Source organism: Trachypithecus francoisi, unplaced genomic scaffold (genome assembly GCF_009764315.1).
Source record: "Trachypithecus francoisi isolate TF-2019V2 unplaced genomic scaffold, Tfra_2.0 Lachesis_group6, whole genome shotgun sequence".
Classification (NCBI taxonomy): Eukaryota; Metazoa; Chordata; class Mammalia; order Primates; family Cercopithecidae; genus Trachypithecus; species Trachypithecus francoisi.
In genome coordinates this window covers 118,210,911-118,235,571 of record NW_022681471.1, presented here as the reverse complement: position 1 = coordinate 118,235,571, position 24,661 = coordinate 118,210,911, and the positions used below count along the sequence as shown (strand labels likewise).

General features: G+C 40.0%; 1 protein-coding gene across 1 annotated transcript in view; it reads left to right on the top strand.

The window, feature by feature from the left end:
* The window catches only part of REPS2 (RALBP1 associated Eps domain containing 2), a 215,759-nt gene that overhangs the window by 109,254 nt on the left and 81,844 nt on the right, over positions 1 to 24,661 (top strand). The window contains exons 9-13 of the mRNA XM_033201417.1: positions 3,938 to 4,032; positions 9,911 to 9,980; positions 11,460 to 11,513; positions 15,616 to 15,661; positions 18,759 to 18,895. Of these exons, the coding sequence (XP_033057308.1) occupies positions 3,938 to 4,032; positions 9,911 to 9,980; positions 11,460 to 11,513; positions 15,616 to 15,661; positions 18,759 to 18,895 (402 nt within the window). The remainder of the gene's footprint in view (positions 1 to 3,937; positions 4,033 to 9,910; positions 9,981 to 11,459; positions 11,514 to 15,615; positions 15,662 to 18,758; positions 18,896 to 24,661) is intronic.

Genomic DNA, 24,661 nt, shown 5'->3' with positions numbered 1-24,661 from the left:
AATCTTAAATAATAATTATATAGTTCTAACAGAAAACATGAAAAGAACCCATAAAACTCTATCAAACTCAGTGACAGTATATTTTAAAATGCTTTATCACCCATGTTTATCATTGTATGAAGCTTAAGAGAATGTCCAGAACCACCTAGGTCTCCTCTGTGCTTTTTTTTTTGCTTTTCTTTGCAAAATATGAGTGATCCTATTCATTTTTTTGTTCATTTTAATGGTATCTCATTTAGTGTTTTTTTTTTTTTTTTTGAGATGGAGTCTCGCTCTGTTGCCCAGGCTGGAGTGCAGTGGTGCAATCTCGGCTCACTGCAAGTTCTGCCTCCCGGGTTCACACCATTCTCCTGCCTCAGCCTCCCGAGTAACTGGGACTACAGGCACACGCCACCACACCCGGCTAATTTTTTGTATTTTTAGTAGAGATGGGGCTTCACCATGTTAGTCAAGATAGGCTCGATCTCCTGACCTCGTGATCTGCCTGCCTCGGCCTCCCAAAGTGCTGGGATTACAGGCGTGAGCCACCGCGCCTGGCCTAGTGCTTTTTTTCTTTTCTTTTTTTTCTTTTTTTTAAAGCTTAACTCTCACCTTTTTCCAACTTTTTTCTAATTGATCTATATTCAGTCTTTAAAAAATCTAATCCAGTTTTTGATAAGATTGGTGAAGAGGATAAATTGGGTTGATATCTTCATGCATTCATAACTAGACAGGCTTGTTTTCTAAAATAATTTTTTTTTGAGATGGAGTCTTGCTCTGTCACCCAGGCTTGAGTGCAGTGGCATGATCTTGGCTCACTGCAATCTCTGCCTCCTGGGTTCAAGCAATTCTCCTGCCTCAGCCTCTTGAGTAGCTGAAGCTACAGGCACCTGCCACCATGCCTGACAGATTTTTGTATTTTTAGTAGAGACGGGGTTTTACCATGTTAACCAGGCTGGTCCCAAACTCCTAGCCTCAAGTGATCCACCCACCTTGACGTCCCAAAGTGCTGGGATTACAGGCATGAGCCACCCACCACACCTGGCCTGTTTTGTAAAATAATGGAACAGGAATTCCATCTGATGCCATTTTACTTGCAGTTATGGAAATAGTCTCTTTTCCCTAATAGTAAAACTTCAATGACAGAGTTGTATTAGTTGGTGGCTTACCCTCTAGCCTTTTGATAGTTTCAGCTGGGTGAGGTGGCTGAGACGTGTAATCCCAGCACTCTGGGAGGCTGAAGCAGGAGGATCAGTTGAGGTCAGGATTTCAAGACCAGCCTGGGCAGCGTGGTGAAACCCCGTCTCCACCAAAAAATACAAAAATTAGCGAGGTGTGGTGGTGCGCACCTGTGGTCCCCAGCTACTCGGATGGCTGAGGCAGGAGAATCGCTTGAAGCTGGGAGGCAGAGGTTGCAGTGAGCCAAGATAGCGTCACTGCACTCCAGCCTGGCTGACAGAGTGAGACTCTGTCTCAAAAAATAAATAAATAAATAAATAAAATAAAATAAAATAAAAAATGAAAAAAAAGTCACCTTTTGATAGGTGATTTGGTGGGTTCTGGTAGAAATTTTTGCCATAGAGTTTGTTAAAAAATATCTATGAAGTACTTACTGTGTGAGAGGTACCACATCATTCACTGTGGTCAGAATGCTGTATGAAGCAGAGCTCCTACTCCCATGAAGTAGTGGGCAGTTAATACGTGCCATCAAGGGGAAGCACAGATGCAGCAAGAGGGTGCATGACCTTAGGGAAGATTTCCTTAAATGTTTGGGCTGAGATGTGAAGACTGAGCTAGGAACTACATAGGTGAAGAAGGGAGAAGCTTAGGTTCTGAGAAGGGGGAACAGCAGGTATGCTGGGGAGGCTCTGAGAGGGGACTTGGAACATAGGAGGAGTGAGAATTTCAGGCCACAGTGACTGGCGTGCACGGAACCAGGGTAGAGGGGCAGGGTTGAAGCTGAGGAAGAAGACGGGCAATAATGTCACCTTATTTTAGGCGGATAAGTGACACAATCAGATTTGCTATGTGAAATGATCATGCAGGTTACTGTCCAGAGAACAGGTTTTGAGGGGCACGGGTAGAAACCAGAAGACTAAGTTGTGGTAGCTGGCCAGTCAGGAGCAGTAGGGCGCTTGCACTGGGGAGGCGACAGTGAGATGGAGAGATGTGGACACCTTTGAGAGAGATTTAGCAGGTAATTGACAACATTTATAGTTTTGGAAAGTGTTAGCTTTCTTCACAGGAAGATCCCCTCATGATAAAGCATCAGTCATATAATACTAGTCAGAGCCTTGATTGGTAGACCAGAAAGAGAAATCTTAATAATGGTTCACACCACTCTTGGGGCTGGACTGAGGAGTGGTGCTTTTACTGAGTTTTTACCAAGGAAACAGATTATGAGGTATGGTCAGAAAAATCACCAGGGCCCACAGTTTGCCCCATCTGATACCAGTGAAATTCAGACCAGAGTAAGCAAATGAACAAATTAAGGTGCTTGTTCTTAATTCCATGTGGTGCTGATACTCAGACCAGTACTTACTTCCTTACTTACTGTATGTATGTATGCATGTATGTATTTATTTAAATTAGACACATAGGTAGGAAGGTAGGTAGATACATAGACAGATGAGACAGGGTCTCACTATGTTGCCCAGGCTGGTCTCAAACTCCTAGACTCAAGCAGTCCTCCTGCCTTGGCCTCCCAAAGTGCTGGCATTACAGGTGTGAGCCACCATGCCTGGCCAATGGCCAGTACTTTACTGCGGAAGGATATTGGCATTTCAGTTCCTGATGGGAGTGGGAGGGTGGGGAAGGATTTAAAACAATGCCAATCCACTTTTCACATTTGATTCAAGTTTTTTTTTAACCTTGCATTACAATTTTATTTCCTAATAGCTTGTCTTGACAAACTGGTTTTTTTTTTTTTTTTTTTTTGAGACGGAGTCTGGCTCTGTCTCCCAGGCTGGAGTGTAGTGGCAGGATCTCAGCTCACTGCAAGCTCCGCCTCCTGGGTTTACGCCATTCTCCTGCCTCAGCCTCCGGAGTAGCTGGGACTACAGGCGCCCGCCACCTCACCCGGCTAGCTTTTTGTATTTTTAGTAGAGACGGGGTTTCACAAATTTGATTTGTAGCTTCTGTTTATTACCTGCTACAGTCTGCTTTTCCTCTTTGGAATATTGACAAATTTTCTAGCTGTTGAGATATTTCTTTCCTAATTACTTTGTGACAAAGTAGTGCAGCATAATCTGCTTCTAAGACATAGCCTGGTGTGAAGTAATTAGCTTACCAAGTAGACGGATCTTTCCTCATGTGAATTCACTTAACTACTGAAATAACAGCCAGTGTCACTGTTGCATATTGAAAGAAACCCTTCATGTGATTCTTTTTTCTTTGTTGTAAATCAGCAAGAATTTACGCTCTAATTTTTATCATTCCTGCCAACCAAGGAGATAAATATTTCATAAAATTACCTTGGGTGCACATCATTGTAAGATCTTGCCTATATCCAACAATAGTTAAATGATGTATTTCCTTAGTGAATGTCCCTATACATTAGAAACTACACTAGTAACATAGTTAAGACTTACATATTGTGATAGTGATGGTAATGTGGAAAATTACTATGCTATAACATGAAGTGTTCAGAGCACATACTCTTCAGCCAGACTGCTGAGAGTTAAAGTCCCTGCTCTTCTATTTATCAGCTGTATGACCTTGAGTAAGTTGCTTAACTTCCCTGTTCTCAGTTTCATCACATGTGAAATGGGGATAATAGAAGTACTGGGTTGTCCGTGTAAAGAACTGAAAATACTACCCTAGCATGATGAATGCCATAAGTGGTCTATCAGAGCTAGCTGATTTTGTTGTTATATTTAACGAGCACAGAAAAGCTGATGGGAAACACTGGTTACTATGGCTCTAGGAAATATTCTTATATTCTTTTGTTTCTTCCTAGCTTTTCCTAAGCCCAAGTGGGACTGTCAATTATTTGATTCTTATTCTGAGTCACTGCCGGCAAATCAACAACCTCGTGACTTGAATCGGATGGAGGTAAAGATTTTCGTATGCTGATAAATAAGGATGTGTATGGAGTTAAATCCATTAGCCTATGTTCTTTATGAACTCTGGAAAATGAACTTTTTTTTTTTGCTTGAAAATGACATTTCCTTTTCGTACTTGGTAATTATTAATACTTTGATGCTCAGCCTTTCAGATCTAGACACCAGATGTATCTATAATTTTCCCCCTTTTCTCCCTAAAACTGGATGTGCTAAAGTAAGTAACATAATCTCTGGACCTTCTAGATGCGAAATGTAGATATAGCCAAACTAAGCCAGAAAATTCTAGCCAAGTTATTTACTTTAACCAAACTTTAATTCCCTAGTAAACAATTTTAATTGTATTTTTATCAGTTGGGCATTAATAAGCTATACTGAACCAGAACTGCTTTGAGAAGAGGTTTGAGGACTTTATATGAGGGCCCCAAATCACATTCGGAACTCCTTCAGGGTTTTTAGCTTTCGGACCAAATGAGGACTGATTTGGATGATCCCCAAAAGGAACTTGGAGAATTCCCCCAGTGTTGGCCATGGATGGAAGGACTTAGCCAAGTGCTTAGGGAGCCTTAGCTATGGATCAATAAATAGGAGTTGTTATAGTTATTGTTGTCATCACCACTGTCATTATCATCATTATCACCATTATGATTACTATGATGACAACTTAGGATACCTGCTGTTCCCTTCCTTAAAAAATTTGGAAATGTTTAATAGATGGAGCTTTATTCACAGACTCCTATTAGTGTCCTCTGACCCTAGTTGAAACCATTGCAAGATGATAGAAGTCAAAGGCAGGGAACAGGGACATTTCTTTAATTTCTTGTGACTGTGCATGATGATTTATTCTCTCACATGAGGCCCTCATGCCTGTAGCGTGTGTTATGGATGGCATCGTCTGCTCCCCTGTGAGCCAGTCAAGCCTGCCTTTCCAGTGCTCCTCTGACTAACATCTCTCTTTGCCACTTTGCTTTTCTTTCTTTGAGTTGCATCCTCCATGATACTTGCCTCAGATTTCTACTCATGGGAAAAAGACATAAAGAAAAGTCACTTCAGAAGGAATGACAGATGTGCATTTGAAGAATTTTGGTTAAAATTTTTTTTTTTCTGCAGAATGCATATGACAGAGACAAATAAAATTGTTTGCCACTTTTCATGGCCCTTGGTTTACTTTGGAGATTCTAGCAGTGTTTAAAGAGCTTTGTTTATCAAGCCAGGATGGATACTTCTATGGCTCTCTGACTCTGTGTGTATGTATGTGTGTATGATGGCCCCCCTGCTTGCATAAAATGATGAAGTTATTAGTTGATCTTCTTTTAAAATGGCCATAAAATCTGTTACACACACACACACACACACACCCTGATGTCTTTTATACTCTGTTATACACACACACACACACACACACACACACACACACACACACAGTCTCTCTCGCTGTCTCTTTGTCTCTCTCTCTCTCTCTAATGTCCTGGATGACATTACTATATTCACCTTTCTGGATGTTATATGCAGCTAGTTTTATATACTTTTGTATACTTTAAGTGACCTCCTTGGGGAGGGGAGATTAAAAACTACCTAGTCTTTTTTTTTTTTTTTTTGGCCCTATCCAAAGAAGAAAGCAAAACAACAACAAAAAAATCCCTCTTTTCCAGCCAAATTGTTATTTTTGAGGATGCTATGGTTTTAGACAATGAATGCAGTAAACAGAATTCAAGGACAAAGTAATAGGTTAATTGATGGTTTGTTCATTTAAGAAGTATGGGTCAGATTGCAATAATGATTCAATATTTCATGTTCTTCTAAACTATTACTGATTTTTCTTTCTACCAGTCTTTTAATATATCATGAATGCATGGAGTTTAATTAGATTTTGGAACTAGCCCTGTGATCAATGACTCCAGTATAGGTGGTTGTGTTCTGAACAAAGCTGCAGCTGATTTAGGTCCCAGGTCGTGAGAAATTGGCTTAGTGATACATCTTTTTCTAAAGACAGCAGAGCTGTAGCCATGTACTTATTTCCATTAAGAGTTACAGATGATGATTTCAGGTGTATTTCTCTTTATGAGTGTCTCTTAGATTACTGGATTTCTTTCTTTTTCTAAACAGCTTTACTGATAGAGACTTTACATACCATACCATTTAAAGTATGTAATTCAGTAATTTTTATTATATTAACAGTTGTTCCACCATCACTACAGTTTAATTTTAGAACATCATCAGCCCAAAGAGAAACCCAATACTCATGAGCAGTCACTTCCTATTCCCCTGTCTCTGCCAGCCTCTGATAATCACTCATCTATTTTCTGTCTCTAGATTTGCCTATTCTGGACATTTCCTATAAATGGAAGCATATAGTATGTAGTGTTTTGTGACCATATTCTTTCACTTAGTATAATGTTTTCAGGGTTCACTCAGATCATAACATGTATCAGTGCTTCATTCCTTTTTAATGCTGAATAATATTGCATTGTATGGATATGCTACATTTTGTTTGTCCATTCATCAGTTGATGGACGTTTGCATTGCTTCCACTTTTAGCTATTATAAATAATGCTACTATGAACATAGATGTACAGGTTTTTGTGTGGATGTGTGTTTTCAGTTCTCTTGAGTATATACCTAGGAGTGGAGTTGTTGGATTGTATCATAACTTAACTTTTTGAGGAATCACCAAACTGGTTTCCAAAGCAACTATACTATTTTACATTCTTCCACTAGCAGTGTATGAGGGTTCCAATTTTCCCACATCCTTGTTAACACTTATTGTCTGACTTTTTGATTTTAGACACCCTAGTGGAATGAAGTGGTGTCTCATTGTGGTTTTGATTTGAGTTTCCTAATGATTAATGACATTGAGCATCTTTTTGTGTGCTTATTGGCCATTTGTATATCTTCTTTGGTGAAGTGTCTAAGTCCTTTGTCCATTTTAAAATTGAATTACTTGTCTACTATTGAATTGTAAGTGTTCTTGTGCTTTTGGCATCATATCTAAGAACCATTGCCTAATATTAAATCATGAAGATTTACTCCCGTGTTTTCTTCTAAGAGTTTTTTTTGTTTTGTTTTTGTCTTTTTTTGTTTTGTTTTTTGAGATGCAATCTCACTCTCCTGCCAGGCTGGAGTGCAGAGTGGCATGATCTCAGCTCATTGCATCCTCTGCCTCCCGGGTTCAAACGATTCTCCTGCCTCAGCCTCCTGAGTAGCTGGGACTACAGGTGTGCACCACCAAGCCCAGATAATTTTTCTATTTTTAGTAGAGATGGGATTTCACCATGTTGGCCAGGATGGTCTCGATCTCTTGACCTTGTGATCCGCCCACCTCGGCCTCCCATAGTGCTGGGATTACAGGCATGAACCACTGAGTCTGGCCTCTTCTAAGAGTTTTATAGTTTTAGACCTTTACATTTAGGCGTGTGATTAATTTTGAGTTAATTTTTGTGTATGTTCTGAGGAAGAGGTCCAACTTTGTTTTTTTGTATGTGGATTTCTAGTCATCCCAGCACCATTTATTGAAAAGACGCTTTTTTCCCCATTGAATTGTCTTGCACCCTTTTTAGAAATCAACTGACCGTAAATGTAAGGGTTTATTTCTGGGTTTTCAGTTCTATTCTATTGATCTATATGTTTGTGATTATGCCAGTACCACAGTGTCTTGATAATTTTAGATTTGTAGTAAGTTTTGAAATCAGGAAGTGTGAATCCTTTAACTTTGTTCCTCTTTTTCAAGAATATTTTGCTATTCTGACTTCCTTGCATTTTCATATGAAATTTAGGACAAACTTGCCAAATTCTGACAAAAAAAGATTGCATTGAATTTGTAGATCAGTTTGGAGAGTATGGCCACCTTACCAATATTAAGTCTTCTAACTCATCAGCATGAGATGTCTTTCCATTTATTTAATTTCTTTGAACAGTTTTTTGAGATTTCTTTTTATCTACATGGCCTACTTCTAAATTATGTTATTCTCCAAAGGGGTCTGATTTATAATGCGGTGGCAAAAGACAATGAAGGAAATGTACTGTTATGATACATTGTCTGTTCTATTGGAGATAGTAGACTTTGAATAGGAAATTATATATGGATACTTCATTTTAATGAGTAAATCTCAGCACTATGTGAGGCCGAGGTGGGCAGATCACGAGGTTAGGAGATCGAGACCATCCTGGCTAATGCAGTGAAACCCTGTCTCTGCTAAAAATACAAAAAATTAGCCGGGCGTGGTGGCACATGCCTCCAGTCCCAGATACTCAGGAGGCTGAGGCAGGAGAATCACTTGAACCTGGGAGGCGGAGGTTGCAGTGAGCCAAGATTGTGCCACTGCACTCCAGCCTGGGGGATAGAGCAGGATTCTGTCTCAAAAAAAAAAAAATTACTTGAGTGAAGACTGTTAAATCCTAGACCAGTTTTCTACTAAGTAATACTTCGGTCTCTTTCTTGGGAATAGTTTAAAACAACAGTTTAAAACAAAAGTGTTGCTTATCTCTCTGGGATTGTTTAGGTTCTGAGAGGTAAACCAATTAACTTTTTGGAACACCAGATGACTCCAGAATTTGCTCTTTCCTTCAAGATAAATGTTACAATTTATCTTTATTTGATTTGTGACTATGTTTTAAATATAAACAGTATCAAAAGGCATATGATGACAAGTCTTCCATCTACCAAGTCACCTTTGAATTCTTACATATCTTTCCAGAGTTTGTGTATATAAATAAAGCAAATGTGAATATATATTATTCTTTAATCTTATAGGCCTTAGAGTGCATATTTCTTTCCAGCTTTGAGGTATAATTGACAAAAATATATATTTACGATGTTTTCATCTATGTGTATGAAATGATTACTGCAATCAACTAATTAACATATCTGTCACCTCTCACATAGTTACCTTTTTTTTGGTGTAGTGAGAACATTTAAGATCAACTCCCTTAGCACCATACATTGTTATTAACTATAGTTAGAGTGTGTGTTAATTGAGAATTTATAAGAAATAATTTATAGTAAGTAGATTTTAAATGGTTTAAAACTAATTCATACTTAATAGATTTGGGTATTCACATTAGTGTAAGTGAGGACTTCCCCCCGTTTGCATTAGGAGAAAATGTTAATGTGCTTATCGTAAAATTCTTTTCTCCCATAACAAGAACGCTGTTTTAATCAGGTTTAGACACCATCTGCATGACAGATTTTGGCAAACACCCACATTGTGGGGCCACTTGTCAGAACTTCTTTGTGTTTGTGAAAAAATACATAAAGGACAGGTTTGTTCTTGGCCAATGGACAAGAGTTGCTATGCAATTCTGTGGCTGAATCCCAGTCTGAATTCAGATTTAATACATGTCCCTTAATCTGAATCATATTTTTCCTCTGTGTATGTAAAATTTCAATACAAATTAACATACACCTCACTTGGAACCTAAAAAAAATAAGACAGTATTAAATGCAGGGTTTACTGCAGGCAGAAATGTTGGCAAGAAATAATAGCTTTTAAGACATTTTCGGCTGGGCGTGGTGGCTCACGCCTGTAATCTAGCACTTTGGGAGGCTGAGGTGGGCGGATCACAAGGTCAGGAAATCGAGACCATCCTGGCTAACACAGTGAAAGCCCATCTCTACTAAAAATACAAAAAATTAGCTGGGCGTGGTGGTGGGTGCCTGTAGTCCCAGCTACTCGGGAGGCTGAGGCAGGAGAATGGCGTGAACCCGGGAGACGGAGGTTGCAGTGAGTCGAGATCGCGCCACTGCACTCCAGCCTGAGTGACAGTGCGAGACTTCGTCTCAAAAAAAAAAACAAAAATTTTTTTTCATCATATTGTGCATCACTTAATTTCTGTTCCAACCAGTTTAATTCATTTACTTTTCTTTTTCAAAGAAGACATCTGTTAAAGACATGGCTGACCTCCCTGTCCCTACCCAGGATGTGACTAGTGATGACAAACAAGGTAGGAAAAGAATCAGTTTTCTTCCTTAACCAACGTTCTACCTCTGTTATCTTATCTACTCCTCTTGGAATGGTGGCTTCTAGAGCATATGAGGACGGTTCTCAGCATGTAAACACATTTGGATAGATTAAGTAGTTCAAATCATTGTCATAAAACAGTAGTTCACAAAGTGGTGGTAGCAAGAGCTTGAGTGTCCAGAGTCTTCCAAGTCATTGGCCCTTTAGTCTTTGCTGACCCTCAGGCTACTCTTAACACCTTACACTGGAATCTGATCGTGGCAATTAGGAAATGACTGGAAGCTGAATGAATTGAGTGCTTAACATGTTGTGTTTGTGGATGTGATCCCAGACATCAGTGTAAATGCACATTTGCACGCAGTTCTAATCCATGAGGAAGTTCTCTTCTGGACAGAGCTTTTGTCCTTAGCATTTATCTGTTCTTGTCTTTGTGAGTGTGGGAGTGTGACATGGAACCCAGCTATAATTTTCCTATCTTACTGGGCAGCTGAGAAGCAGTGCAGCACAGTATTCCGTGTTAGAGCTACTCCCAGGGATGAGTTGGCCTGGGAATATCTAGAAGTGTGGGAGGGACCCTCTCTCCCACCTCCTATACTTTGTATAGTGCTTTAATAATCTACCGGGTCCTTCCTCATATACTGTCTTATTCAGTCCTCACAAAACTGAATGGAGGCTGGTAAGTTTTATCACCTGAAATTTAGAGATGAGTAAACTAAAATTCAGACACTATGAATCATTTGCCTAGTTATTAAGACAAAGATTTGGGACAAGAACCAAGATTTTTTCTAAGCCTCAAGCCAGTATTCTGCCTGTTATTTGATATTGATTTACTACCCATGAATGAGAGGCTTATTTGAAGGGACTAAAAATCAGTGAAGCTATTTCAGGTTTTATTGTTGAGGCCTGCCATTGATTAGGCATTGTATGGGGGCTAAACATGAAAAATAAGTTTTCCATTAAGCGACAGTAATTGCATGTTCTCTATTTAAATACTTGTTTGGGAGAGACAGCTAGAAGTGGACATTGTCTGTGGTAGCATGTATTCTGATCATTCTCCTAACTGTACAGTGGAATAACTGGGCAAACTATAAAAATATTGAAACCTGGATTTCACAACCAGGGGTTCTCATGTCATCAGTCTGGGTGTCAGGAATGAAAGAGGGAGAAACTCCCAATACTTCCTGGTAATACTCCTCCTATCTGCTTGAGGTGCTGTCTCTGGGAAGTTGAAAATACATCTTTGCTCTTTGTAGAAGGAGAACCTATTTCCTTACTCCAGGAGGTCTTTATTGTTTTAGTAAATGCTATAGCAACTTTTAGAGGTTTGTGAGACCTGTTTTTGTAAGTGATGACTAGCAATTCTTTGTTTTAATCCAATTTGCCTCAGAAATGACATTTTATAGTTTCAATTTTTTTCCCTCTTTTCCCTTTCTCGTTGCTTAAAAAAACAAAACACGACTAGCTTTGAAAAGTACTATCAATGAAGCCTTATCAAAGGACGTGTCTGAGGATCCAGGTAGGAGAAAACCATTTTTGTATACTTTCTATATAAGTATTTTAAAATAAAAAACAGCAAGTCAGTGAGTAGAAGATTGATACCTCTGTGATAGTGTGTCTGTTTCTCTCTATTTATTTGTCTTGTATTTTATTACAAGGAAACCTTTTGGCTTTTTACCCTTTCTCTCTTTTCAGGTATGAGAACAGGGTGATATCTTTTCAAGTTTTTAAGTTTCACTGAAAGGATCACTCCGTGTCAATATAGGGTCATGTTACTAAGTGCAAACTTCAGAAGGCTTGAGGTTGAGATAATTTCAACAAGGCATTTTGGGTTTTGTGTAGAGTAAGAAACTTATGGGGTAGATCAATTGGAGGCCCAGAGTTGTATTTTCCATTTCCAAAGCAGAAATCTCAAATATTTTTATTATGCTTCACCACCAGGAAGGCAACTATATGTGCTTATATATGGAGTGAATTCCAAGAAGAAAAATAAAAGTTGTCCAGTTTTTTGGGGAGTCAGACCTGTGTCTGTGGAGTCATGGAGAATGACTGCCCCTGTGTCCTCAGCTCTCTGTTGATGGAGCCATCATTGAACCAAGTTGAATCTAGTTAAAAACAAAGTGACTACAGAAGACATTACTATTTGGAGCTCTAGTTATAAGGACATGAAAGAAGTTGTTGCTTTCGCTTTTGCTGTTACGTTTCTTGCATATTTTAAATAAGTCAATCATGTTTGTTGTGATAAGCTAGCTATCATCCTGGGCTTATTTGTTGAACACTGGAACAGAGGAATCAATATAATGTTGAGGCTTATGCTGTGGTACAATATTTCCCAAATGTCAAGTTCATTCAGAGTTTCAAAGAGAGATGGGTGGAGGGAGAGGAAGGAATTGGAGGAGTGGGAGAAAAATACGGTAGGGGGAAGGAGAAAGAGAGAATATGAGAATGAGAATAAATATGAATGAATGTGGATGATGGATTTCAATTATGGAGGCCTGAGAAACTGTATTTTTTGGCAGCTCCCCAGTTGGTTCTGGTACATAGCCTGTTTTGGGAACCACCAGCTGTGGAAGGTGATGCTACAAAATAGAAAATTAAGGTTATAGATCAACATGACTCCAAAAATGATGGGAATTCTGAAGCTTAATTTTGACTTTTGAAACAGATTTGAATTCATTCCTTATTGGGTGAAATGTTCTGTTAATGTAGGCCAACACCTGGGGCAGTTCTTTCTAGCTCTTATTTCTGGAGCTAAAATGGGTGCATTCCAGTTTCATAAACTTCATGTCGTATTAGTAAAAGCTGTTTAAATTTGGAGTGTTAAATTGGTGCTTCTCCAACAGCCTTTGAGTATCATAACTCTTCCTACTTTTTTTTTTTTTTTTAAGGGATTTTAGCACAAGATCAAGTGTCCTCTGGGGCATGAGCTTTAGATCTCATTTTAAACATTCCTTCATTGACTAGGACATGGCATCACCAAATAAAACTCGACAGGTGTGCCACAGCATGGGAAGTATGTGGGAATTGATTTCACATTGTGCCTGGGAGCATGCCATGTGTTTTCTGATTTGTTTTTCCCACTGCTGCCCCTCTCTGGGTATGAGGGAGTTCCTCATGTTAAACATAGTTAATCCCCCCTTTTCTGGGAAATGTTTGGATTCCCAATGGGAGACACAAGAGTTTCAAGGTGGTGATTTAGAATTCTGGATGGCTGTCCTTGCCATGCGGACCTCAGTTCAGTTGCTGCCTTTTGGAGGGTGAATCTCTAGGCCTGCTCCTCTTTCCGTTCCCATTTCCTGGAAAGATGACATGCCTTGAGTGTTCTAGGAAGTTGGCATTCCTCTTTCCAGCTACACGAGAAGCTATGATCCATTTGTTGTCATTGCTGAGAATGTCTATATTAGTGGAGTCTTAAGAGATTTTTTAACCAATATCCCATTCCAACCTAATTCAACAGAGCACCATGTACAATGATGGTCTTTTTCTGGATGTCTCTGGCCCATGTTGAGGTGTTTTCAGCTGGTTCACCCTCACAGTGCTGTCTTTAGACTGCTGTTGGTGATTCTAGCAGCTGCTCCATTGCCAACTATCACCCCATGTTTTTATTGGGGTAGAGCAGTTCTGTCCTTCTGTTACCTGCTCCCACCTGCACCTCCTTTGCTGTCCTAGAAGGAACTAAATTTAGAAACCACATTTCCAGGCTTGAAAAATTAGGAACCTTTATTTATGCACTCTACAATAGTAGTGTTTTGCAATTCTAAAGTACATTCAGTTTTTAAAGTACTTTCACCATATCTGTCCCTGTGAGAAGAGACTGCATTTTTATTGCCTTTGTTTTCTAGGTGAGGAGACTGAGGTTCAGGGAAGTAACAGCTAGTTAGTGTCATGGCCAGGAAGAGGGCCTTAGTTTCAGGACTCCTGGCCTGGTCTCTAGTCCTGTCTCTCCACTACTCATCCACACCCTTACCCCATCTGTCTGTCTGTCTGTCTATCTCTCACCAGCAGGGTTCACCCCTCCTTCCACACCCATCCCTACCAGCAAAAAGACAAAGATAATGGCAGTTGACAAAGAAATTAACAGTCACCATGGTCTGGTTTGGGGAACAGTATTTTATCATGTCCGGGACCTCTCCTACCCACGTATTTCTTGAAAGCAGTGGGGCCTGAGGGAGAAGAGGGCCACGGAGCCAGCTGCAGGCAGCCTGCGCAGAGGGCTTCCCTAGCTCTGCGGTGAGTCTGGTCCACTCTGTCCACCCAGCCCCAAGGCAGCCTCCTGGGCTGGGAGAGAGGCTTCCTGAGGCCACTTTCTTTGCTGCCTGGGGTTTGTAGGAGGGAGGGAGATCTTTTTCTGTCCATATCCAGGTGCAGGCGCACGATAATGGGCAAAAGGGGACTCAAACTTCTTGGGTTTTCCAGGCTTTCCTGCACTCTGGCAGCATTTCAGCTGTTTGAAGCTGGAAGATCCCTGTGTTCTCACTACAACAAGCCAAAATGCTTGGGTTGGGAGAAGTGCATCTCTTATGCAGCTGACCAGTAGTTTGCTTTGTGCCTTGTTAGCATTTATGAGGATTTTCGCCTCCCCTCTCTGCCCTGTTACCTAACCCAAGGATTTTAATGATCATCATAAAGTCAGGCTGCTTCATACCAAGGAGGGTTTTTATCTTTGGAGCAATGTAAAAGAGGATGAGATAATGCAGTGAGACATTTTCTTTTTGGAAGAATTCATGCAAACAAAGAAATTACATTCTTCTTGTTCTGTGTTACTAGCACCTTTTCTATGATTTTTAATGACATTTTATGATGAAAAATTTGCAATGTTTGCAACACCTGAGCATAGCTACTGGCTCCTAAAGTTGTCTTCCATAGAGGATTGAAAGCATAAAAAGAGGATCAACGTTTTTGTAAATGTTTCTAATTACGCCTCACAACTTGTGATGGGGAAGAAGGCTCTATGGGTGTTGGCAGTGAGCAAGTTAGTTTATGATTTAAATTTGATGAGGAAAAGTCATATGGCTGGGAAAAGATTCAGCAATTTTTTTCCATAATTCTCTGTATGATTTGGTCACAGAGATGTGGGACACAAGGATATTTTCTTACAGGAGAAGCTGTATAGCTCATTTCCACTTACTTGTGAGAGCTTTGTTTTTTTGTGGCCATGCTGCTCTGGTAGTGTTTTTTTTTTTTTTTAATGTAGTTAGATAGACTTCTTCCTATCCTTCAGGGTAGACTGGTTCAAAATCTATTACTAGACTATCATGATACACTAAGAAACCCTCAAGTGTGAATCCATCATTATATAAAAAGACAACCCCCTTGAAAGGGGGTTGTCTTTTTATACTGGAATGTCTTCATTAATCAACTTGAATTTGAGAATGGCCTCTCAAATAGTGCTCTGACCAAAGGAAAAATATGCTGGGTTTTCTTTCCTTTTAATCGTTCCTTTAGATTTTGAAATAAAACAAGGAAATCATGAAAATGTGGGAGATGTCCAGTTCTCCACATGGGCATTTTTACCTCACATTTACCTGTTGATGTGTTCTGTACTAGCCCAGGTGCTGCATATAAACTTGTTTAACTGCAGAAATGAAACCCAAGCAAACAACAAATAATCTTTGTTTCAGCAACTTCCAAGGATTCCAACAGTCTCAAAGCAAGACCAAGATCCAGGTAGTGTTCGTTTAATTTCTGCTTTAATGCCCTTTGTACCCTGCCCCCTGCCTAGAAATAAGAACCACAAACCAAAAACCCAACCCACGATTTCCTCTTCCTTTAGATGTAAAGCTTAGGGTATGATCCATTTCACTCATGCATGGCCTGATGGGAACATGCAGTAATGCTGGGAGCCTTGGTTTCTGTGGTCACTAGTGCTAGAAGGTGGTCACTAGTGCCCTATGGCCCCTCAACATGAAGTGGATTGTGTGAGACGACCCAGTTGTTGCAAGATGATAACTAATAGGGGGAAGTAGCTTTGGAAAGAGGAAAATATGGGTAAGGTAACAAACACGAAAATTTGCTCTCATGACAAGGTGAACACCAAAAAGTAAAAAGTCTGGGTAATAAAATCTAGAGTAGGGAAAGAAAATGCTTGTGATAACTTCAGTGAAGCTTGCAGCTTCAGGTAAGCAATGTTTATGGTCTGTTTGAGCCTATCTTAGTGCCCCTCTCGGCTTCACATTTTTTAAGAGGCTATTAAAAGAGAGAAAGCCAGTAAGGCAGAGCTGTGGTTGATGTGAGACTCAGAAAAGAGGCGCAGAGGGGAAATACAGAGACACTAATAGAATTAATCCATTAAGGAAGGGAAATGGTATTGGTACTGTATTTCACTGGTAGAACTGCAGTGTAAGATAGGATACCAAGGATACCATGTGTGTGTTTTCTGTTTTGCTTTGGCTCTTAGAGACATTTTCCCCTCCTTTGCCTACTAGACACAATCCTGAAAAAGTAAATTTAAGTCTGATCATATTTAATATGCTTGAAATTCTGATATTAAGGAACCTCATCTCTTTGTAAGTCAAAGAGTTATCCTTTGGTTTCTATCTGCATTTTCCAAATTGGGTTTTTGTTTCCTTGTTTATGTAAGGTACAGATATCTATATTTTTATATTTATCTATATTTAAAAACAATAGAGTAATTCTTTTAGGTAGGAAGAAAAGGTATAGGCATTCTTTCTGTGGTCAACACATTTACTCATCCTTTTTAAAAGGATGAATGGATCTTTTACAAACTAGTCTGTACTAGTTTTGGGATATGCTTTCATAGTAGGAATTGCCATTGAATTGCAGAAATCTGTTATGTGTACTATGTTAACCATAAATCGAACCTCAAAGTTTTAGCTTCTGCTGACTTCCTCTCTCCCTGAAAGCCAGTGAAATTATAAAATCTCATAGCCACATATTCTATTATTAATGTGTCTGGCTAAATTTTACATATTATCCTTTCAGGGATTGCGCTTTTGGTCTAATTTGGAGGATTTTATTTTCATTACTTCTCACTGGGAAGAAGAGAATTGAATAATTTTTATCCTCTTTTTTGAAATATTGAAGTTTTGTAGAAATATAAGGAAAAGAGGGAAAAATCACCATTTTAACACCACTGCATTCATCATTTTGTTAACTCCCTACACATTTATGTTTTAATTAGTTGCAGCAGTCATGGTTATACGATCTCACTTATTTTATATTCAGTAACTTTCCATATGAAGATATAAACATACAGGTTATATATGAAAATAAAATGAAGACGAGGAATGTGCGCTATGGGATTGTATGCTTAACTATGTGCATGCATACACATTATTTGCACACACATTATTTCTTTTTTGAGTGAAAGATGTCACAAAAGCTATATGTGGCATAGAAAGTTCTTTTCATTTCTAGCTAGGGTCTCTAATTGTCTTTTTTAAGTGAAGCGTTCCCGTTTAAGAACCTTGTCCTTCCGTATCAGTTCCCTTTGATTCTTGTTGAAAGAGTCAGAGCATTCTTCCCTGCTAGTTTCTGCCTGCTGTTGCCTTGTCTCTCTTGCTAGTTATGTTACAGGGACCCCCCCAGAACACTTCACATGCCATTATGGTGGCTTAATTAAAGTTGCAATCTTTAAGACAGACAGAACCCTCAACTACCAGAAAGAATCCTTGAGAAACTTATTCAGGAAAATTAAAACTCATCATGTCAAAAACAGCTCTGTCAAGAACTGAAGGGGTTTAATAGTAACTGATATATTCTAATTTCCTAAATGCTACTCTAATAGCTAAGTATGAAGAGTGGTTTTCAGAGGTTAATTTGTCTCTAGGATGTACCTCTGACTCAAAGGTCATTTTCTGCTTTGACATGAAGCTAGTTGAGAAGCTAAATACAATAAATGTATACATCTACATCTTAGGGCCTTTTCGCAATCATCATATTGGGAACCCATCCTTAAACCCCTATTTCTAAGCAGTGTATGAGTTGAATTTTATTTGGAAAGTAAGTAGGTCTTCAATAAACATTCTAGTTGCTATCACCAAAGTATTTCCCCCCTGACTCATAGGCAGTATGAAAACATTTTTAAAATGGGATATAGAAACAGAGATTGGAGTTTGAATCGAACTGTGTAACTTTCTGTCTGACCTTTTGCAAGTTATTTAGTTCCTTTTTAAAAGATGATATTACTGGAGTTACAATCTCAGAAGTTGCCTAGTTAATTATGCCTTGCTGTAGATTGAGGAAGAAGGTTAAAAATGAGACTTTTGCTTTCTCAGGGAAAGACAAGCTAGACCCCTCAATCTGATTGATGTGTGTTTTCCTTTCCTAGCTTCATTTGTGGCATATTCCCCTGAACATTGGATTCTTACCCTCAGCTTATCTGTCCCAATTCCACGTGAACCTGTCATCACATTTGCAAGTGAACAGGAGAAAAGTTCTCTGATCAGTTTATACCATGAAGCCCTTCTGTTAGAACATGGAAATGCCTAAACTGAAGGGCTCCGTGTTTTCTTATTAACAGTTCCCGTAGAAATGGATTTGAATTTACACAAAGGTTTTTTTTTTTGGGGGGGGGGTCGATTTAGATCTGAGAACAAAGAGGTTAAAAGATCCCAATTCATAGTTGGATTTGGACAATTATTGTACATAGTGGCATTTAATGGGTAATAGAATTTATGGCTGCTTTGGTAGCTGATCGGTTCTCTGTAGTCACTTTGACTTTATGGTTATTTTCCATTTCACCCCAACTTCAGAGAGTAAAGCTTTGCTATTTCCCTTCTGACCTTCCCTTATTTTGCTACAGATCTTACTCTAGCACCTCCATAGAAGAGGCCATGAAAAGGGGTGAGGACCCTCCCACCCCGCCACCTCGGCCACAGAAAACCCATTCCAGAGCCTCCTCCTTGGATCTGAATAAAGTCTTCCAGCCCAGTGTGCCAGGTGAAGTGTCCCTTGCCCCCAAACCCTTCTGTTTCCTGTTGGAGCCAGCAGATGTGTGTCTGCCACAGAGGCCTCTGTGAGTCCGGAGAAAGAGCAGACCTGGCAGTTTCGCATCCCGTGAAGGTCTTCACGTGGCTATGGTATTCTTGGGAGAGAAAACAATTGTAGACACATATGTAGCACATGTGTCTGGAGCCTTGCCCACACTTGTTATGGATCAAGAATTAGGAAAGTCTCTACCAAGAGGATAAAAATGCTTCACTTCCATGCAGCCTGCTGAGTGTGTGGCTGGGGTCTTACTCTCTGCATCGTTGGTAATTTGTGAACAAGATAGATCGCTGTCTGTCATTTCCTCAGATGCCTGTGTGGTCTTCTATGAAAGATCTTGGAGATTAAGGCCTAGCCAGAACCTTCTCTTGCGTTTTACACTTGTGGGAAGATCCTGTGTCCTGTAGGATTTAATGCTGTGGGGACTCTGAATCTGACTGTTGGTTGGGTGGTTGGTGGAGGGTCCTAGGGCAAGGGCTCCTTCAGGTGGGCTGCTCTGGGCTTCTGGGGATGGGATGTTCTTGAGCCAGCCGTTGTGTAGCAGAGGTGGGGGAGGCCCAGAGGGGCCCTATCTGCTCCCCTGGCTTCCTGTGAGATGGAAGATATCCTCCTAAGGAACCTAAGGAATAGAAGATGAGAGGCATGCCTTTGCTTTAGTGAAGGTGATAGGGTACAGTGCTGTCCCAAGTATTATTTTGGGAGCAGCAAGGGCCTTTCCACTGACTCATGCAGACAAGCTATAAATACAATGATTTCCTGGAACTTTTTCTCCATCTATGTGCATTTTAAATCAGGCCAGCCTCAGATGCTAGTGATTTGCAGATTATTATCTTTTCTACTAAAGCAAGAAAAGACTTTCCTTGGCTCACACATTAGCATGACCTCTGTGTCTGGGCAGAGCTCAGCATGTTTTATTTGTTCTAATAAAGTGTTCTCCTCACAGTAAAGTTATAGATTGCTTTTTAATATACTAGAACCTGGAACTCTCTATCAAATTTAATTCTCTGCCATGAGTTCATCAGACAAAAATTTGCCTTGAATTTCCTGTCATACTTTGATCTGAATTCTGGCATCAATTTCATAGTGACTGGTATTTAGGGTAGGAGTAACCACGGGTGATGATGCTGTAAAAATTTCACATGGCTGGCGGATTATGACCTGGAAGATTTTCCTATGGATGCAAGAAGATTAAAGCAATCTGGGAAGCTATCTCAATACCGTTACCTTGCAAGGAGGGAGGCTGGAAATGCTCACATGTCTCTCTCAGGTTGTGTGACCCAGTAAGGAGATGCCAGCTATACTGGAGAATTCACATGCTGTGGTTTTTATGACACTGTATCACATAGTGGAAGAGACAAAACTGGGTTTGGACCTCAGCTCAGCTGCTTATTCACTGTTTGATTTTCAGCAAGTGGCTTAATGTGTGTGCATCTCAGATTTCTAATCTGTACAGTAGAGCCAATACTCCATGGAGTTGTAAGGTTTTGGTGAGATAATAAACATAATCCAAATACGAGTTGAGTATTCCTTATCCAAAAGGCTTGGGATCAGATGTGTTTCAGGCTTTGGATGTTTTTGGATTTTGGAATATTTGTATTATGTGCTTACCAATTGAGCGTATAATTAAAAAATCTGAAATGCTTCAATGACCATTTCCTTTGAGTGTCATGTCGACACTAAAAAGTTTAGGGTTTTACAGCATTTCGGATTTTGGATTTTTGGGATTAAGGATACTCAACCTGTAGTACTATGTTTGACCCACAGGCCTTAGTAAGCATGTAAGGCCCATATTCCTGTGGCCTGCAAGTATCAAGAATTTAATGCCTGAAATGGCAAGCCTCCACCAATGAGGGTAACACACCGACTTCTTTGATGGCTAGTGGACAATTCTGTGATTCCTCCTACCCAGTTTCTCAGAAGGCTCACAAAAGGACTGAACCCCAGTTGCCTGCCTTAGTAGCCCAATTCATTGATTTACTTTTTCTTGTTTTGCTTCCCTCCTGCCCTGTCTCACTTTCCCCTCACTCAAATAATATACCTGTTCTCAAGTTCATATGTCAGGGGCTTCTTTAGGGAAAACCTGAATTAAGACAGCTTTCTTTGATATCTCTGTGTGATGTGACTTCAAAATGAAAAGTACTTTGGTTTGATAATGGCCTGGCGAGGCCCTTTGTGGTAGGGCCTGATAAATGTAATATTTAGACAAAGAATAGCTAGGTGGGTGGTGTCTGTGTTCATAGCCTAATTCCGTTGTCTTTTCAGTACAAATTATACAGATGGAATTTTAATGAGCAGTTTAAATTTATCACGTGAAGAATAGAACATTTCTGCAGTACGAAAAGCAGGTGGTATAATTGCATCTACTTTATTTTCATGTTAGTTAATTCTCACAGGAAAGCATAAGGGTCTGTCTAAATTATATAGAATTTTAGTGTATTGCATATTGCCAGAAATTAATTATCGAAATGCTGACAAACTAGAAATGCATGAAGTAGAGCTTAAACCCACCAGAAGAGTCTACTCACTGAGAATCATGGTATACATGTAGGCATCCCTTTGCTACACTTATCTTTATGTATCACTTTAGAGAAAGGGGATCACACTATGCTTGCTGTTCTGTATCCTGATCTTTCCAATTAACCATCTTTCTATTTCATATAGAGGATTGCACCATTCCCTTTAAGGTCTGCATGATATGGATATACCATGGTAGACTGTGCTTTGATGGAGAGATCTCTCCCTCCTTCTCTCTGCCTTTTCTCTTCTCCATACTTTCCTCTTAAGCTCACCCACCACCCCATGACCCCAGCCCCCGTTCCTTTCTCACCCTTGCAGACAAACCTTTCTCTCCACCCTGACCCCTGTGTCCTCTTTATACCCCTCTGTTTCTCTTTTTGTCCTTCTCCCCCTTTACTCTTCCACAGGTATGAGCCTCCCCTCAGCCACCCCTTGCCAAGCTCCCCCATACCACCACCTTGTTCTTATGATATAAACAAGGCAGAGATTATTAATAATTTCATGTGCATATCTTTGTTTCATCATCTAATTATTTTCTTGGGTTAAATCCTGCTGGTTGGAGTTGCAGGGTCAAAGGCTGTAGATGTTTAAAGTGTAGCTATATGTTGCCAAAGGGTGAGGTGGAAAACCTGTCAACTTGCTCCATCATTAATGCTGTCTGAAAGTGTTTCCTCACAATCTGGCCAACACTGCTTAATGTTCATCTTTTTAATCATTACCTATATAATAGGCAGTTTCATGTCCCTGATTCCTAGTGAGGCTGAGAATCTTTTTGTATTGTTATTGGCCATGAATATTTCTTCTCTTATCATTTGCCTGCTCAGAAGGCTCGGCCAGTTTCTGTTGCTACATCTCCCTTTGCCTAACCACGGGGACCACTTGTTTCTTCTCCATTTTGCCTGAGTTCTGGACCTCCCTCCTGTCAGGCACTTGGGAATGTGAGGGTGGTCATGGGGAAGCCTGCCTCATCTGCTGCTCTGCTCTTCCTTGTCCCTCCAGCCCCTGCGCCCCCATATCTCCTCCTTCTGCCAACTTTATCACTTAAGACAGACTGCCTGGGTCACCCTGTTTATGACAATAGAAGAATAAGGAAAGGTAAAGAAAAGAAGGGAAAATAATGTGAGATGAAGCAAGATGTGGACTTGAGTAGAAAGGGAAAGATAAAATTAAGCACTTGTTTAATAAAATGAGACTTGCAGGATTGTGAAAACAGAGTGATTGAAGCTAAAGTGCTGAGACGGTGGCTTAAAGTGGAGTGATAGTGTGGAGAGGAAATAGGATGGAGAGAAGATGCAAAGAAAAATGAAAGAGGAAAATGAAGAGAAAGATGGGATGGTTGTTATGTAGGAGTGATGATGTTTATCCAAAGGAAAAAGCAGGAAATAGAATAAAAAATTGTAGGACCAATGGAAGGAGAGTCCACAGACTCTTGGTATAGGATTCAAGTAGCATTTAAAGGAATAGCTTAGAAGTAGGTGACATTAATGCCTTTACATTTATGAAAATAGGTAACATGATATGGGGAAAAAGAACAAAGGGCTGATTTAGAATGTAAGTCTATAAAAATGAACAAGGCCAACTTTGGAAATATAGAACAGTTGGCTTCAACTTGGTATCTGTAAAGAGAGTGTGAATGTGTGATTTATAGTAGCCTAGATGATTCCAGGGCTCTAGGTACTGGCGTCAAACCCAAGGCATGTGTTTTCATAAGGAGAAGTGGATACACTATGATTGCTGTGTGTAACAGGGAGATAACCATTTGTAATAGCTGACCCAGTTCTTGGAGCCATTGCCTCACAGTCCCACACAACTGCTGTGTTTGAGAGAGAGCAAAAATGTGCAAGAAAGTCTTAAGTCAGTGACAATGCAAGTATGCAAAACGTAGAGGCAGCCAGACCCGGAATTTGCTTAGTGATGTTTGGATTTTATAGCTCTGTATTTATAGCTATGAAACATCTTTTATTACTGAGATTCCTGTAAGAAAAATCACACTAAGCCGGTACCTAACCTCCTTTTCCTCAATGAAACAGTTATTTTCATGAGGTGATTTTTTTTCATAAAAAAGGGTTTTTTTCTGTCCACGGAGTCAGTAAGAACTACCCCTCTCTTCCACTCTTGATTCAGACCTGCCTCTTCTCAAAGCCATGCCTGAGGTTTGTAGCCTGAGGTTTCCATGGTGACAGTAAAAAACCTTAGCTCTGCCTTGTTCCAGTCATTGAGAATCTGCCTGGCAGAAGGGGCAGATATGGTGTGGAGGAGACACAGCCTTCCTTTAAAGTTTCAGACTGGGCATTTTCATCATTTCCACTCAAATCTAGCTGGGGAGACATAGGCCCATGGATAGACCTAGTTGCCAGGCAGCTGGGAAATGTAGTCCTTGGCAGGGCAGCCATTTCCCAGAAATACCCTTCTTACTGCAAAAAAGGAGAAGGGGATGTTGATGGTCAGTTTTTTTTTTTTTTAACCACACCCCATATGGCCAAATACATTGAGATCCACACATTAAAACGATTGTGATGGCTAAACAGAACACATCCGGGGCTAGTGTCTGTCCATGGGTAGCTAATTTCCTGTCTCTGCTTTAGATATACTGATAGTAACAACTCATTCCATGGTTAAGAAACTATGGTACATCATCCTATGGAACTGTATGAAGCTGTTAAAAAGAACAGGTACGTATACTACGTGGAGAGCTACCTCAGATAAATTAAGTGACAAAGCATGGTGCAGAACGTGTATGTTTATAAATGTACAGACAATTTCAGGATGATGCTAAAGAAACTGGCAATGATAGTTGCCTCTGGGGAAGGGGAACAGTATGACTGAGGACAGGACTGGAAACAAGCTGACTTTCTGTTGAATGCCTATTTGTGTCTTTTTAATTTTGGCTCATGTACAGATGTCACCTATTTTAAGAAATTTGCTTTTCACTCTTTAGCTGCAATGATGGTATCTGAGAGTACCAGAGATGTCTTTCCTGACTGAGTTTACCTATCTCAGACTTCCCTGCGACTCTGTATCAGGGTATCTTTATGACCATCTGCTACCACCTCCTGGAATGCAGCTGAAATAACAGAAGTGTTCTGAGTACTTTTTTTTTTTTTTTTTTTTGAGACGAAGTCTCGCTCTGTCACCCAGGCTGGAGTGCAGTGGCGTGATCTCAGCTCACTGCAAGCTCTGCCTCCCGAGTTCATGCCATTC